At 36.1% G+C, this 17,644-nt stretch overlaps 1 protein-coding gene across 2 annotated transcripts in view; it reads right to left on the reverse strand.

Moving 5' to 3' along the window:
* Window positions 1-2,367: 2,367 nt before the first annotated feature.
* Window positions 2,368-17,644, reverse strand: part of gabra1 (gamma-aminobutyric acid type A receptor subunit alpha1) — a 29,752-nt gene continuing 14,475 nt past the window's right edge. For both annotated transcript variants that reach the window (XM_007562045.2, XM_016676381.1), the window contains exons 9-10: window positions 8,466-8,668; window positions 2,368-7,258 (exon numbers count right to left, since the gene is read on the reverse strand). In XM_007562045.2, coding sequence (XP_007562107.1) covers window positions 6,938-7,258; window positions 8,466-8,668 — 524 coding nt within the window. In that variant the 3' untranslated portion in view covers window positions 2,368-6,937. The remainder of the gene's footprint in view (window positions 7,259-8,465; window positions 8,669-17,644) is intronic.

The following is a 17,644-nucleotide window of genomic DNA, read 5'->3' on the forward strand; positions in this document are numbered from 1 at the left end:
ATCAAATGATGGCTTGTTAGCAGGTCTCTGCAGAACAATGACATGCTGAAGAGGAACTAAAACATGCAGGACACTGACCCTTGAGGACTGACTTTGGAGACCCCTGAACCAGGAGATAAACAAAACCACTTCTAAGCTGTGCATCTGTCAAAAGTTATCCAACCAATGCTTTGGTGTCTCTAATCCCAGATCAGGAAGAAAAAGTTTATATGCATTTGAAGCATTAAAGGTTTTCATGACACACCCTCTACACACACACACACACAGATGGGAGATCTTACAAAGAAAAAAAAATCCACTGACAGAGGTTAAAGAGGAGAAGAACTAAAAGACTGTTAAAGGCAACTCTCTCTCCGCTTCTGCCAGGCAGAGGCAGCTGTATTACATAAGACTCGGAGGGTTTGGTAGCTCACATGCTTTTAAGGAAGAAGCACACGTTCCAGTGCACCTGAATTCTCATGCAAGGTAGATGAAGACATGAATCAGGTGAAGGCTCATAAGCCAAAGCAGCAAAAGCAGAAGCTGAACAATTACCAAGAAAATAAAAATTCTGTGTTGTGCAAAATGGCTTATTTTTCTTATTTATACAGTCATTTAGAATGTCTTTAGCAGATGTTACTCCATTTAACAGTGTTGTGAATCGTATTAAAAGTAATTTATTTATCTTAAAACTACTAAAGTTTAATATGTGATAATTACACTATTGAATTATAAGCAAACTGCAGTGTCTCCAGATATGTGACTGTTTGCTTAATCAGATGGTCTAACAAAACTCTCTCTTGAATGGTGGGATGTCCCATCCACAAGTCTGAAGTCAGAGAACTGATGGGTGAGTTGTCTTTGGTTGTTCTGCACAGACTGTTGCAGCTGTGAGGCTGACACCATCTGGGCCTGCAGCCTGGTTCCGGTTCAATCTCTCAAGCTGCCTCTTCATCTGACTTCCAGAGACAGACGGGTGACATAGGAAGCAATGGGCACAGCAGAGACTCCTGATTTAGTTGAGGACAAATATGTTAAAGCAGAAGGCTCCAATGCTGAGCTGAAAGATGAAACAAGTGACAGAAAAGATGAGTCAAAGGACTGAGGGATGTCAGCTTGGCTGGGGACAGGAGAGGAGGATGCTGAGTTTGTTCCTGAACTGAACCTGTTGAAGAAACTTTGTGATCTTCTTCACCCTGACCACACGTTTCTGATGTTGCTTTTCTAGATCTAGCTCTCCACATTCTTCATGTACTTACTTTTTGCACACTTACTGGCATTAACTTGTTATCAATGATTCCCTGACTCCCTTTCTGAAAGCTCTGTTTTTCCCTTTTTAGCAGCTCAGATCACTGGGGAAGCATCTCACTTTTCTGGTAGGGATACTGTTGTCCACAAAGAAGCTCATATATGCAGTCACTCACTGAATTAATATATTAATGTCATTAATAAGTATCTTTGAAAACAGTTCTGCTTTGTTTTACAGGCATTTTGCTCAGTTTAGCAAATTTTTCTGTCTCGTTCAAATGGCAGACCAAGTTTTACCTCATGTAAAGGATAGAATAATTGTTTATAAATTTCTAATCTCCATACATTGTATTACTTACACTTGATTTATTCACTGTTGAAATATTCATCTAAGCCACATGTGTCAAACTCAAGGCCCGGGGGCCAAATCTGGCCCACCGCAGCTTTTTATGTGGCCCTCGAGACTCCAAATTACATCAATAAGTCCCTCCAATTTTTCACAAATCTGCGAAATTGACACAAAATCAACAAATCTTTATATTTTTTTTTTTCTGATTTCACTGCAAATTTTTCTAAAATTGGTCAAAAACATTGAGTTGAAGTTTCAATGTAAAGCCGTCTCAGCTTTACTGGATGTCAAGTTATAGTAGGTGATTGATACAGTGATAAATAAAAAGTTTAACATCATACATTAGTGCAAATATTGTAAAAAAAAATCCTTGCAAATATTTCTAAATTAAAGCCACAAAGTCTGTGATTTTGATTGTAAAAAACACAAAAACAATCACAAAATCCTGGAGAGACTGATCAGTGTGAAAAGATGTTCAATATTACTTAATTTTAATTGAATGCTAAAACAAGCAGTTAATTATTGATACTTTAACAGTTGAATGATTTTATCGATACATTCTGGCACAAAGTTTGGTTACCACCGAGACAAATCTTTGGTAACAAAATAAGTATTTTCATTTTAATTTTCTTTTTCTGTTAAATTGCTTGTGTGGTAAAGAGTAAGAAAAACATTTAATGTAACTTGTGGAGTTTTCAGCTTAATACTTAAAAAAATGAACATGTGGAATTTCATGTTAATAATAAATAATTTTACATCTGTCTGGTGATCCACAGAAGCAGACAAACCAGTCATTTGTTTTCTTTTTATTTAAAGACTAATGCAGAGAATTAGGATTTACAGGGCCATATCATAACCAAAAGAAACAAAAAGAGAACATTTACAGAAGGTTACCAAATCATCTACATCAATCACAACCCTCTATCAGTATCACTGAACTACCAGCATATGTACTGCATGTGGATATGTGAGCTTGTGTGCATTTTGTGTGTTTATAATGTCCATATAGATTCAATCTTGTTCTGTTTTCATTCACCCTAATCGACCTTTTGTGCTTTAGAAAATTACTACATTTGAAGTTCTTTTCAGTGAAAATTAGAATATATTATGTTTGATAAAAATACAAGAAAAAAATATTCCAGTAGGAATCTAGGAATAACCAAAAGACTCATTGTTGGAAAGCATGTTTGCAATGATGAAAACCGCCATGGACCCGTAAGGATGTGATATTTACATCATGAAATGAGTGAAGGTAATAGGAAGCTCATGACTGTACTGTGTCTTATGTTTCACATTCTGAAATGTAACAAAACCAGACCTGGCAAAAAAGAGACAATAATATATACTCAGACATGGTATTTAATCTTTGTTTTTTTTTCCCTCTTTGAATACTATGCTTCTGGTGGAAAACGTTCAAGCTGTAGAAAATTCACATTTATTCTCTCATTTTAACATGTAAGGTCAAAAACTATGTTGGATTTAAAAGTACTTTTGATTTAGGAAATTAAGTGAATAACATTAGTACTGTTTTATTAAACAAAAAAGGAAAAGAAAACATGTTTGCCTCCCTTAATTTTTTTACAAAAAAGAAATCATTCTAGAACTTGAACACAAATTTTTAGACAAAGAAATCTTGTTACAGTTTTGCTCCTGACTTTTTCGGCTCAATCCTTTTATTGCACAACTCTGGAGAAAAAGTGCAATTGGCCATAAAAGCCATTTTCCTCTCAACCAAAGACAAATCTGAAGCACAAACAAAAGAGATAATCCACTGTGTTCTTCAATGTCACCCTGTATGGCCATTTTTGGAAGGAAAAAAAAAAAACAAGCTAAAAGCTGGTATAAAAGCTAAGCTATTTTCTTTTCATTATAATTTGTAAATCTAAAGCTTAATGGTTATGGAGAAAAAGGTCAATGAAGCAGTTCAAAGTTGTCTTTGCATAGCACGAAGCCAACTACATAAATGTAATGTTATTGTTCTTTTTAAATGTGCAAAATGCATAACAATAAATTCGTAATACAAACAATATTCATCATTTTCTCTTCTAATATATTCAATAATATAATCAAATGCTGTATGTTTATGTATTTTACATATGTATATATATTTATATATATATTTCTTCATGATAATAAACATAAATACATTTTTTTAGAATTCTAACATCTTTGTACAACTCTGTATCCTGAACCTTACATCCCTTGGCCCTCTGCATGTAGGTAAAGTGGCCGTGAACAGTGGACTGTCTGCATATGCTTGCTAAAGTCTTCCATTCAGGGATAAATTTAGTAGTGATCATAACCGTGATGCAAATATAATAGAGAAAGCACTAATCTCTTCTTCGGATTCCTTCTGGCAGCAATGTGATCTTTTAACAGCACAACACAAAAATGTAATCCCCTGCAAAGTGTTCATACACCTTAAACCTTTCCACAGTTTGTCACGTAGCAACCACACACTTTAATGTATTTCAGTAAGACTTCATGCGATAGATGAACACAAGTGGCTCATTTCTGAAGCAGAATATAACAGTTGTTTGTTACCAAGAAATATTTTGTGTGATGCAAAAGCATTCAACTCCCTTTACTCTGATTACCCTAAATACAATCCAGTGCAGTCAATTTTTTTCAGGAGCCATCTAATTAGCAAACAGACTTCACCTGTGTGTTTAATGTCATTACAAACCAAGCTGTTTTTGAGGCCTTGGAGTTTTGGAACAAGCAACAAGGAACACAACAGGTGGGTCCAGGAAAAGGTTGGAGTAAACTCTATGCCATTACCATGGTGAAACATGGATATGGCAGTTACTTCCTTACACACTCACATTGTGATGTGAGGATCTATGTCTCCTGAAAAATGTGGGAAGATGGTCAGAGTAGTTGAAAAAATAAATTGCAGTAGAGGAAGAAAAGCTAATTGAATGCAAAAGTACTCAAGAGTTGGCTGGATGCACCAAGTATCTGTGGCAAGACTGCAAATTACTTTTCATAGACACTCATAATCCATTCTGATTAATCTTGAACTACTTTCACAAAGGAGTGGAAAAGAAATTGGCTCTATATGCAGATCTAGTATAGACCTAAAACATTTAACAAAATATTAATTTTGAGGGGGCTGAATACAAATGCATGTCTGAGTTTAAATAAAAACGTCACTTTCCTTTTATTTGAAAATTATGCACTACATTGTGTTGGTCTATCATGTAAAGTCTCAAGGAATGCCTTAAAGTTTGCTTGCACAATAAAATGTAAAAATGTTCAAGGGGTATTGATGTTTTGCAAGAGATGGCTCTCCACGGTTCTTATATGTGTGTGTGGCTTAATTCAATCCCATGTAAAATACATTCAGCACAGCACACTGAGAATCCACAAAGCAGCGCTGTGGTACTCTACATTTTGTCAAAGAAGGTCAGAATTGGAGCCAAAGGCTTCACAAAGCAAGATGGTTACATAAAGCCTGGTATTTTTACCCACATATCAAAAGTATTTAATAAATGTCCATGCCCAGCACAAATGAAACTACAAGTACAGATGGGTCAGTGTAAAGCTACAATGGATATCACCCCCAGACTGAGTGTCAGGTTCAGGTCCTAAGAAAAGCCCTTACTAATAAATATTGCTACATCAACATAATTAAAAATTGGACTGTTTAGAAACCTTTACATGTCACGTCAGAGGAGAAGCCTTTCCTAAAAGCCTGTCTTTTTAGTTTAAAAGAAGAAAAAGAAGCAAGCAATGTTCAAACCCAAACGAAAACATTCTTTCCACTTTATGTTGTTTGGAAGAGGGATTGACATCATGCTACAAAAATATATTCATCTTCAGCACTATCGTTGAACTACAAGACAAGTCCTCTTTGCGAAACACAGCGCCGGCTAACCTAAGATTACAGTGCCACTTCAACTCATTGTCTTTTTCCCCCTTTTGTCTCTTTCGTTCTCTGTCCCTGTCTCTCGCTGTTGCTCACCAAACAAGCAGCAACAAAATGACTCCAAACGGGGCATGTGATACTGAAAGGCAGTGTAGCTGGTACTTTCTGAGTATTATGTCTCAATTTTCTTTCCAGTGAATCTGGAAACTGTAGTAAACGTGGTCAGCGTGGGGATTCAGTGGGATGGAAATAAAGACGTGCCGCCCATCTACAAATCCATCACAGCTTGAATTCTGGAAATGATAAAGGCACTTCTCCTCCATCTCAATGTGCCCCACCACATGCTAACTAAACTTTTCTACAAATGCTGTATTAGCAAAGGAGGTCCCAGCCTAAAGACCCCAACAGAAACAAAAAGTAAACAAAAATATTAAATAAACTTGATGTCATGTTTAATTCAGAAAATTTGCAATGGTTCTAGATTGTTGCCTACAACTTGCCATCATTAGAAAAGATTTTATTGGTGCATTTGGTGTGGCCACAAACACCCAGCTAAACAGTGTTTAAATTCAGTTAAACCAATTTAGCATGAAATGTAGATTAGGTGAGAAACAGTCACTCAAAAATGAATGAACTCAGTTTATGCTCCATTTGTGAAAAGAATCAGAATGAGAACCCAAATGAAAAAGTTTACCCTTCCATTGATTCAGTTAAAACCCCGTTAGTTACACTTTGCAAAGCTTAATCATAATAAAGACATCTCTAACACTTGGTAGTATTTACAATGCAGTGAAATTAAATCCATATATCTTCAGTTCTGAGCACAGATGATTTAAACTTTGTATGTTTTGTCCTCTAAATAAACTGTGTCCACTGAGACATGTTTTATTGCTATTGCAGAAACAATAAAATATTTTTTTTTCAAGAATGACACAATCTAATAAACATTCTACCTAGAATGGAAGATATATTTGAAAAAGAATGAGCGTTACACTGGTGACATCAAAAAACCCAAGCCATCAGTCAACACGGGTCTAATTTTTGAATAAATAAATAGAAATCATAAAATTTCCTGCCCATGCATATTCACAGGTGCCTCTTTACTGTCTGTAATTCCACATTTTAAAATAGGTTAAAGAAAACAAAGAAACAAAAAAGGGAGACACTTAAGCAAGAAAACAAACAAAAACACTGCCCCAGGAAAAACTTGGGCTATGAAGTGGTAGAATAGCATTGTGTTGGTTAGATATTTTTAGTAGCATTTTGTAGTAGCATCCTCTTGGACCTGAACGATACCCTTTCAAAACTCTGAATTTATCTTTTTTTTTTCTATATTGTTTCTTTTGAAATCTTCAAAATTTAGATAAACACAGAAGCAATGCAACAACTGGGTATTCAAACCAGAGTGGACGCAATGTTTATCTCAAAATAACCACTTTTTTGTAAAAGGATTAAGAAAAAAAAATAAATCAAAAAGACAAAAAGATGAATTAGGTGTGATTGACCCCCTGCAATTTGGGCTTCTTATTCAAGTAGGTTGCCCAGTAGACCAAGTTAAAGGTTCCAAAGAGCAGAGGGAAGGCTATTCTGGCAATCCTGTCTATCTTGCTCACACTGTTAAAGGTCTTCTTGGCCTCAGGGGGTTTGGGTTTCGGCTCCTCTTTGGGCTCATCTGGGGGTGGAGGAGCGCTTTTGGCGATTGTGGCTAATCCCGGGTTCCTGGCAGGATTGGGTGCGAAGGGTGTAGCAGTGGTAGGCGGGTAGGCCGTTGTGTTGTTTTTCTTCAGGAGAGATTCCTTCTTCTTCTTTTGCTGATTGTGGTTTTTAGAGAAAGAATTGGGGGAAAAGCAAAAGCATATCAAGACTTCAGTTTACAAAGAAATTACCGGTTTTAGATAGATTTTTTCACTGGGTATAAAAAGGCAATAAATTATAACAGTCATTTTTCATTATGTAAAACACATTATATGTAGTTATTACACACAAACCTTTGTTTATAAACCTTGATTTCTAGTTATAATGACTTTCTTAATGCTAATTAAAACATATTTAGGAAGATTAGAATATCATATCGGACCAATAAAGAAATATTGTTAACACAGAAATGAGGGAATATTAAAGGTTATTTTCAGGAGGTAACTTGAATTTGCCAAAAGAACCTAATCAGAAAATACAGACCAGTTTACTGAGATCTACTTCTGATTTAGACGGTTAAAAGTACCAACAAATGAATAAATTGTGAAATAAACAGTCAAAAAATGTAAATAAATACATTTAACTTAATGTTTATATCATGTAAGACGAGGACGTGTTTCCTTCTTTTGCCGTTGTTTTTCTTTTTGTTTTGTTTTTCTCTTTTGTCATACAAAAATGTTTCTGAATGTCAAACTAATGGAATATCCCAAATATCAGCCGACCAGTAAAGGGTAAGGCTGAACACGGTGTGTGAATACAGCACTGTGAAGCATTTAAACAAATACTGAAATAACCTTATATCCTTCGTTAAGCATATAATAACGACGTCTAATTTTATGAACAATCTTTTAAACGATTCTAAGATGATAGAAAAGTATTTATCTTTTGGGTTTGTTCTCTTTTGGCTGGAGGATACGGTGTTTGGTGCTGCTAACTGCAGCATGCAGACAAGTAGAGCAGAAAGCTCAGGATAAACACTAAACTATTAATGTTCATGTCATGTTTCTGAAATAGCACTTTCTATTAGATGATCTGCAGACTGTAACAAAATGTTCTCCGTCTGAACTAAGTTACAAAGCAGTTATCAAAAATGATTAGGTCTTTAAGAAACATTTCTTAAAATGCTTGTGTGAAGGTTTTGAATTTTGACTAACTAGATATGTTCAGCTGAACACATACAATATTTTTTTTAGATTTAATATAGCAGTAGAATATTTTTTCATCTTTTATTGCAACATCATCCAGAGATGAAGGGAAAACAACGCAAAAAAAACAACAAAAATAATTTGCTAATACAGAGAGCCGTTAACATTGAATAAGTACCTTCTCAGGGACCACACTTTTTCCATCCCAAGCATAACCCCTCTTGGTGAAGTAGTTGACTGTGGCAAACTCAATGAGGGCAGAGAAGACAAAGGCGTAGCAGACGGCGATGAACCAGTCCATAGCTGTGGCATAGGCCACTTTAGGGAGAGAGTTCCTGGCGCTTATACTGAGAGTAGTCATGGTCAGGACAGTGGTCACTCCTGCAGGGAGATAAAACGATGAGAATGATAACCGTTATGTGGATTATAAATGCATGAAGAATGTCAGTTACAAACAGCGTTTAAAAGGAAATAAAACAAAACGAGTTTAATCGTAACTTTGATTGCAACATTGTTCAGAAAGCAAATGGTTCGTAAAGTATCAACGTTTTGGAAGCTGGCACATGAATTTACTTGATCAAATATAAAAACAAGCCAAGTATATAAGCAGCTGACACAGTCTTGGCATTGTATTATGGAGATGTTCAGATGAAGATGGAAAGCAGACACAGCATTGAAAAGAGATGAGAATCAAGCAAAATTATGTAGAAAATAATGAGCAGGTTAGATTAAACTGTACAGGTCAGCGTTCAGACCCATGTGATCATTAATCCAGCCGTCATAACAAAACCGTTTTACACTCACAAAAACATGCATCTTCCATAAACTTCAAGAACACAATGTTGACTTGCTCCCTCTTATATCCTGCTATTATCAAAGGAAAGGATGTGTAGAGCTGCCAACTTCACATATCAGTTTTAAATGATGTTAAAAAATGCAGACTTCCACCTGGTTTAACAGACGTTTCTGACTCCCTTCCAGCTCACTAGGAATGTATGTTTGTAATTTATACAAGAGAAAGCACATATGATTCATGACTAAACTCACTAAGTACCAGAGATGAAAAACACACTCACTCCCATCCCCTCCACCCGAAATTAAGACCTTCAGACAAGATTTATCTAATTATGCAACTACAAAACAGGGTTAATAAAAAAAAATATTCATTTTGAAATAAAATGGCTTGGCACAAAGTGCAGTGTGTCAAATCTAGAAAATCATATTGCTCTACTAAATCAGCCACGCAAAGGTATGATGAGACATTATTAAGCAGTGGAGTAAGTGGGTCAGACCGTATCTAATAGAGCAGTGCTCATTTTAGAACAGCCAACTGCAGATGTTTAGACCCCGAGTAAAATCAGTCCGAACAATCATGAGGAACAGCTGGCTTCAGATGTTATAAAACATGCTGAAAATACCGATCCACACATGCTGCATGTGGATGACATATTATCTTATAAAATGAGAAATGTGTTTTTCTCTCAAACAGTTCTCCATTGCCAGCAAAGAATGATTTGTTTGAAACAGAGCCTCAACCCCCCCACCGCAAACAGCACACAGTTCTGATGTATGACCAGTTAAGTCTTGCATTTGTGAGCATCAAATAAGTAGGTCAAATATATTTATTGAACCGATTTTTTTATAGCTACCTTTTTATGTGAGTGAATACTCAAGGCAGTCGTTCAGAAAATTATTTGCATCGTTTGAAGGAGACCACAGTAAGGGATAACAGGTTGCCTTGATAACAAAAGCAAGGACATATCTTCTTATAGAAACATTGTTGCTGTATTAAAATGACTTGATTACAGAATTCATACACAAGTGTGCTCAGGACAGCACCAAGTACTGAGCTGTTATGTGCAATCTTGATTTCCTGACAAATGGAAACATGTAGGCAAAATGTTGCTGCTTTCCAGCTCATTAAGCTGTAAACATCTAATGCTGGGCTTGGTGCAGCTTCATCTAGGTTGCTGCTGCATTTCAGGTTTTTCTTGTTAATATAAAATAGATAATCCACAATGTGTGTCGAGAACATCACATTAGGATGTACAATAATTAAAGCTTGGGGTAACAGTTGAAATAATTTTAAATATGGAAACAGTGTATCAAAATTTGCTGGCTGACTGCGGCTCTTCCACAGAGCGGCTGTTTGAACAGCAGAACATTCCCTTTTGGACAGATGCCAGGGAAAAGGAATACCGCCTCGGTTTCAACCAGGAACAGCTCCACCTACATTTCACCGTGTTGGAAATAGGATTTACAGGAAGGCATGGAAGTAAATAATTTGAAGGAAACGTTTGCTCACACTCACTAGTATACAAAGCCATGAAAATGTATTCACACGTTTTAAAAATGTTCAATAATTATCACACTCTGCCGTGTATTCTGTTGGGATTCCACATGAGAGACAAACATAAAGTAACACATAATTGTGAAGTGGAAAAAAAAAATTATACATCCTTAAAGTATCACAAATTAATGCAACAGTTAAAACACAAATTATTTTGGACAGTAAGAACAAGTGAATAAGTGAATAAGTGATGTTGCCATCATAGTTATTATGTAATGTTGTTTTTTTTATTTGTAAGTGAAGTTGCTAAATCTGGTAGATTTTCTAAGGAGAAATTATTTGATGTTTGTGTTCGTGTGCAAGTGCAGTAATTTTTCACAATAGGACCAAGTATTTCTCTCCTCTTCATCCATCCCGCCTACATACTTATGTGAAAGTAGGAAAGATGGTGTTGGAGGTTGTTTTTACTCTTTTTTTACTAACTTACTTTTTCAACTCCTCTCATGTAACAGCATTGCTTTTGTTCCTTTTTATTTGAACATTTTGTCTCTAAAAACTAAACAGTTGATTTACATTTGGGCTTTACATGACTCTCAGCTGAATTTAAAGCCAAATACTAATGAAATGTAAGTATTTGATTAAGATAGACTTCCTGAAACATACACTCTTTTCAACTGGACATTGTGTGTCTATATAAAAGCTGGATGTGACAAATTTCAGCTTGTTTACCACTGAAACAGAAATTTAATTGGAGAACGATGAAGGCACCACCACTCCACTTGGTATTTTATTATTGCTTTGTCATTCTTAGTATCTCATATACTTTAGCGTGTTTGACAGGCTCTGTTGTCATGGAAACAAGTATCCTATTTTCTGCAATGTTTACCACAGATGGCGAGGAAAGGAAAAGGAGAAGATTATGGCTTAGCAATAAAAATAATATATTCATTCATTACATCAAATAATAAGGGCTTCCTGTTTAGACACAATGTGTTTGGGGGTTGTGAGAGCACAGAAAGTACTTTAAATTCATTAAAGTCACCTTGATCACAGATTGTACCCAAGATCAAATGAATCTTCTGAATACGGGATAAAGTTGTTCTTTTTTCTGCAATCACTTGATTATTTTCTCTTTTAAAACTTTGGGCCATTCGTCATAACCCCTATAAATAACATCTTTCTGCTAATCTGACAAATCTCAAGCAAGCGAATAAATGTCCAGGCCCTGCATCAGAGAGGAACCACAGGCGAAACCCTGTCAGCGAGAGCAAGGCTCCAGGAAAATGTCTTTGTATTTCTGTCACGCTCAGTGGTTCCAAGCAGAAGTGTCTTTCAAACAGTGTTTTGACTGAGAAAACAACCAATCAAACATGACAATCAAAATGTGGGTCAAAAGTACAACAGTAAAGCGGGAAGCCTACTGACTGAAAGCATACCCAAACTTCTTTGTGTGACATAAGTCATGTTTCTGGATGCTGGAGAGACCTGGCACCAAAGATGGTACAGATGTTGAGATTTAAAAATGAAAATACACATCTAGTTTATTCATGAATAATGCAACAGCTTTTATTAGCTAGAAGAAGTGGAAGGATGTGAAGAAACCAGGTTTTGTATCAAACCATTGATCAATCTAGATGTCAGAGAGATACATAAAATATAAACATGACTTCATAAACCCCCAGTATGCAGGTTTGCTGTTTGATTTACCAAAACCCACGCTGTTTTCACTCCCCTGGCAGAAATATTGACCCAACTTCTAGATGGAGAATCTATGTTTTATTATAATTCAATTATTGAAATAAACTGACTTTTTAAGTATTGTTAACACTGAGGTATTATTTTACACATTTCAGAGGGCAGGTTGCTTGAAGCTTCTTTAAATTACAGGCAAACATCTGGTAATAAGCTTGGAGAACTTCATTACATTTAGACAGGCGACTGACTGATTAAATAATTTGTGATTTTTTCCATGTGCTATCACCTTAAATATTTACTCATAAACATCATCTGTGCTTATGAGAAAAGTATAAATAAAGTAACATGTTGATATTTTAATTTTCTTTCTTCATAAAGTTTAGAGAGGTGCTATAAAAATGCAGTTGAACACAATCAGTCGACATTCACACAATATTTAGCAAGTATGTATGTTTTTCTCATAGCAGTATGATGATAATGAGTTTGAACCCATTTTATTTCATAATGAGCACATTAGTCTTGAATTTAATGAAGTAGGTGAATTCAATTAAATTCAGTTTTATCCAGTAAGAATGTCTTGAGGTACTTAACATAAAATCATTCAATTTAATCATACATATCTTCCCACTGATCCTTGTTGTCAAACTGTACAGTAAGCTAAATAAATTATCCAAAGTAGTTGAAAAAAGTTTCTATATAAGGAAACCCAGTAGATTGCATCGAGTCATTCAATGATCATAGCTGCTCTGTGGCGAATTGTCAAGTTGATTATTTACAATTCCTCAATCAGTCTCAAGAGGGAACTGATCTTTGTTGGATATCTGTCAACATTCTCACTGTGCTGTCTCTACTCCATGCTTTGTCAATAACATAAGTGTCAAATAAGATTGTTTTTGAGGTCAATTACATTAAGCATCACTGCATCATCTCTGGTTATGGGAAAAGAATAAATAAAGTGACATGTTGATTGGCAGGTGATTAAATGACTGTGCTGGCACCACAACTGCAGGATGTAAATCATCCAGAGACGCACACAAACATTCATCAGCACTTCTAACAAAGTCAGTGACTTACCAATGCAACAATGTACATATAACCACCATGCTGCAGCAAAACAAACATGCCCAGTTCACAACTGTGTGCAGCTGAGTGTATGTGTAAAAATACACTCGGTACAAACTCTCACACAAGCTACTATTGCTTAATGAGCAGATACATTAAACAGCATAATGGGAGAGTCAATAAATCCCAAGCCAACCACTTTTAAAGCGGAAGAGAAAGAATCAAGCTAATCTTCCAAGCCCTGCCCCCATGACAGCTCAGACTCAGAGAAACAGAGAGGAAGAAGGAAGGGAGGGAGCGAGTTAGGAGGATGGAGAGCATCGTATCAGCACTATCAATGGCTGTTTCCTTTCTGGTTTCATTTAGACTCCAAGTAAATAAATTGGAAACAGTTTTCCACTACACCAAACTAGCTATAAACTAATCAGCCTCTTAATCGGCACTGTGATAAATAAGATAACTTTACCCATTGCTGTGTTTTTAAATTGCCTATTCATCTATAGGGCAGACTTCAGGAAAAAAATGTGCATAGCCTTTGCTTTATAGTAACATAATGTAATTTAAACAGTCATTTCAGTAGTACATATGTTCATATTATTGCTTTTTTCTTTGTCAGACTTGGACACCCAATCACCTCTATAGTAATAGAAAATCTTACAGCATGACAGTGGTTATTTATTTATAGTACCAGCAAACTGAGTAATAAATGTTGATGGTGTGCAGGAATTTAAACAAGAAACAAAGTTGTGAATAGGTGGCAGTGGGAAAAATGACTTCAACACGGCTTTGCAGTTTAGTATTTTCTCCTACAGTGAGCACAATATAAAAAAGACGATTTGTATTGGTGCAATCTTTATAAAGACAGGATCATACTTTACCCTCTTGTTTCTATTTACCTTCTCCCATTGTTTTTGTGGAATTTCCCTGGCTACATCCCAGGTCACTTTATGTGACTAGGCATGGCTCACTGTGCTGATCCTGGTGTATAACACTTTGTACGCCGGTGGCTCCAAAACTAAGACAAAGAAACAGCAAGATTATCTTACGTCACCTAAATCTATCTCAAGCTGTACACAATGAAAGGTTTACGGAAAACTTTAAGATGAGCCAAGTTGAGTTGAGGATACTTTTGTTATATGTGGTATCTTATAAAACACTTCTAGCTCAATGGGTCTTTTCAGTAAAATGTCTAAGGGATTATTGGAAAGACTTCTGGTTGGGATGTGTGCCATTTACACCATGCTGTGGCAGTCTTACTGTTGAAAATTGTGGAGCAATCCATTTGATCTTTCCTCTTTTATGCATCTGCTTGATGGTCTAACTCTAAACTTAGTAATAAACACTGAACAGTTGTGACTATGTAACATATAGATGCATGATCCTGATGAGGTAGAATACCCTCGGTTATACTGCTAATGTGACAACTTATATTGCAGTATGGGTCCCTCTGGCAAAATAGACAACACTGTGCTTAACTGTCAAAAGCTCAAATAAATCCATACTAAAGAGGAGTTACTTCAGAATAAAGTTATGAAATCATTATGCTTTACTTGCACTTAACATTATTTATTCTCCTCTGTAATTGTGATTTATTGGCAAACTTTAAGATTGAACAGGTAGTTGCAATGAAACATTTCCTCACATGTGACACAGCAATATGCAAAACCGAAAGAAATCGAGAGAAAGAAAACCATTCACAATAATCTGTTAAACATACCAGTATTTAAATTATTCAACTTAGCATATTACTGAGGTTTTATTTGCTCTGATGCAGCTAATAATAAAAACAACCGAGTAAAAAAATTGAAAGCAGGTATCATGTTTACAGCAATGTTCTGATGTTTTCCAGTTTATCTCTCTAACTAATAGCATATCATCACCTTCCTAAAATAATGTTCCAAGTCATTTGTTGCCAAAAGCTTTTTTTTTTTGTCTTTTGGCAAAAAAAGAGGAGGGGATTTTTGTTGGCCAAAATGCTTAGGAAATTATTTTAGGAAGATGACGATAAAGGACAAAAAGTAACAAGTCTCACCTGACAACAGCACTTTTTTCCCAAGATTATTGCATTTCCTACATGACTTGTAGTTAATTGCAAACAAGAAAGGCTTTCTTTTCACAATGACTTTCTTTTTGTCACTCTTCCATAAAAGGAAGGTTGGTGTTTATTTATCTTTTACACTTACTTTCTTATTCATTTTCAGATCCTAACACTGTCAAATGTTCAAAAGTCGGGATATAGTTTTATAATCTAACCCTGCCATAAATATTGAATTCAACTGTGCTTTTTGATGATTAATCTTCTTCAAGTAAGTAAGTACATTTCATTCATATAGGATTTTTCTCAGATAGCAGTAACACTAACAGCCAAGTCCCTCAAAAGAATGACTGTATTTACAAAGAAATTAAATTAGACTTTACTAATTAGGTGCCTTCAAAGGCTGGTGGTTCCACTGAATTTCATTCAGTGAGTGGTATCAGAGTAAAGGGCATGCTAAATACATCTAGTATACAGCACTCAAGGTTAATCCTGTGTATGTGGCATGACATAAGGTGTAAAAAGGTCATAGAGTACGAATATTTAAAGATATCTTATCAGCCAATGCCCAAAACAAAACAACACAGTCAGAAGAGTCACGTTGTTTTAATAAGCGATGTGTTCATCTGTTTATACAGCTCAGAGCAGGTGTGTTTTTTGTGTTTAGATGCATGCATGAACACGTTTTGCATGTAATCCCATGGAGCACAACCAGTCCTGATAGCATGGGGGACACATACATGCCCTAGATAGTTTGAATCTAATCTAGGCCATCCTCATTTCCCCTCGACACGTGACAAGCACTGCAGGTAGAAAGCTGTGGCACACATGCAACAAGCACACACACGCATGAATACACACCTCAACTCATACAAACACATATTAAAACACTACAAGAAAAATGCCAAGCATACAGGAGACGGCAGTGCAGCCATATGTGGCCGTTCTGAAACAATTCAAGGAGACTCTTCAAGAAGCCGGCCATGGGAGACACGGGCATTAATGAGGAGAATATGAAGAGAGAACGAGTGAGTAAGGGAGAGGAAGAGGGAAAAAAGTAGAAGGAAGTGCGTAGGGTGAGGTAACCCAAGGACATTCTGGCTGCTGCTGCTCTTTGCTGCTGTAGAGCATGCTGCAGACTAGGAAGAGCTTTCCATTTGGTTGGTGTTATGTAAGACCTTACTGTGACAGACAGACAAATACACACCAGATATCCAAAGAGACTAATTCCATACAAACACACATCCACATTAACCAAGCAATATGCACACACAAGCAGAAAACACACACAGACAGGCAAATTCACATACACACTTGTAATCTTCCATTCAGGGCACGTAATTCTAAATTCATTCTGAGCTCTTCTTAAATTCTACTGCAGCTAGCCACAACTCATTACAACTCTTCACCCCATTGGAGCAAACACAAAACAGAACGCAAGAGGATAGAAATATTGTGTAGTAAGATTGGTGGCAGGGAACAATTGACCTATTAATCTTTTTTATGTCCTTTAACACTTTTTTTGTTGTTGTTATGACAGATTTGGAAACAAACCTATTAGTTTTTGGGGAGTTGCATTAATAATACTGTTTGTCATTGCTCCAAGAAGTTACTGTGCCCTCTGAGATATCTTTGCGCACAAGATCAGCAAATGAAAAACAGCATGTCATGGTGCATTCAAGGTGTTTACTGCCTCACTGACCATTTCCCCCGGTTTCCTGCCGCCATGCTTGGCTAAGCAAATCCACTCCTGGCTCCGAAAATTTTGGCAAGATAGAAAACATTTTCTAAAGCGATAAAGCGTTTCAATATTTCACAGCTTACTGTCTTTCCAAATCTGTAACCAAGAAGGTAATCAAAGTTGATATTATGACGCACCAAAGACTACAATGGGTCAACTGCATTTTTGGAAAAAAAAAAATAAAAATACTCACTTGCAGTAAAATAAAGCCTTGCAAAAGTCTCTAAAAAGGGCTTTTCATTCTGCAGCAAATGCTAAAGAACAAGCTATGCCAATGAATTCTAATTTATACAAGTGGTGGGCATCTATTCGCCTCATGACACTGAAGTGTATTTTTCATTAGATGAGATGTTTACAACAATAATACCAAAACTAAAGATTCTTGCAACAAATCACTGTGGGGGGTAAAACTCAATGTAATATTTGAGGTCAACACAATTAGCAAATCAAACAAAAGCGTCAATGGCAGATTCAAACCAGAGACCTTTTTGTTACACAATGAAATGTCATCCTAATGACTCACACGCATATATA

This window comes from Poecilia formosa, unplaced genomic scaffold, assembly GCF_000485575.1.
Source record: "Poecilia formosa unplaced genomic scaffold, Poecilia_formosa-5.1.2 Scaffold133, whole genome shotgun sequence".
In the NCBI taxonomy this organism is placed as follows: Eukaryota; Metazoa; Chordata; class Actinopteri; order Cyprinodontiformes; family Poeciliidae; genus Poecilia; species Poecilia formosa.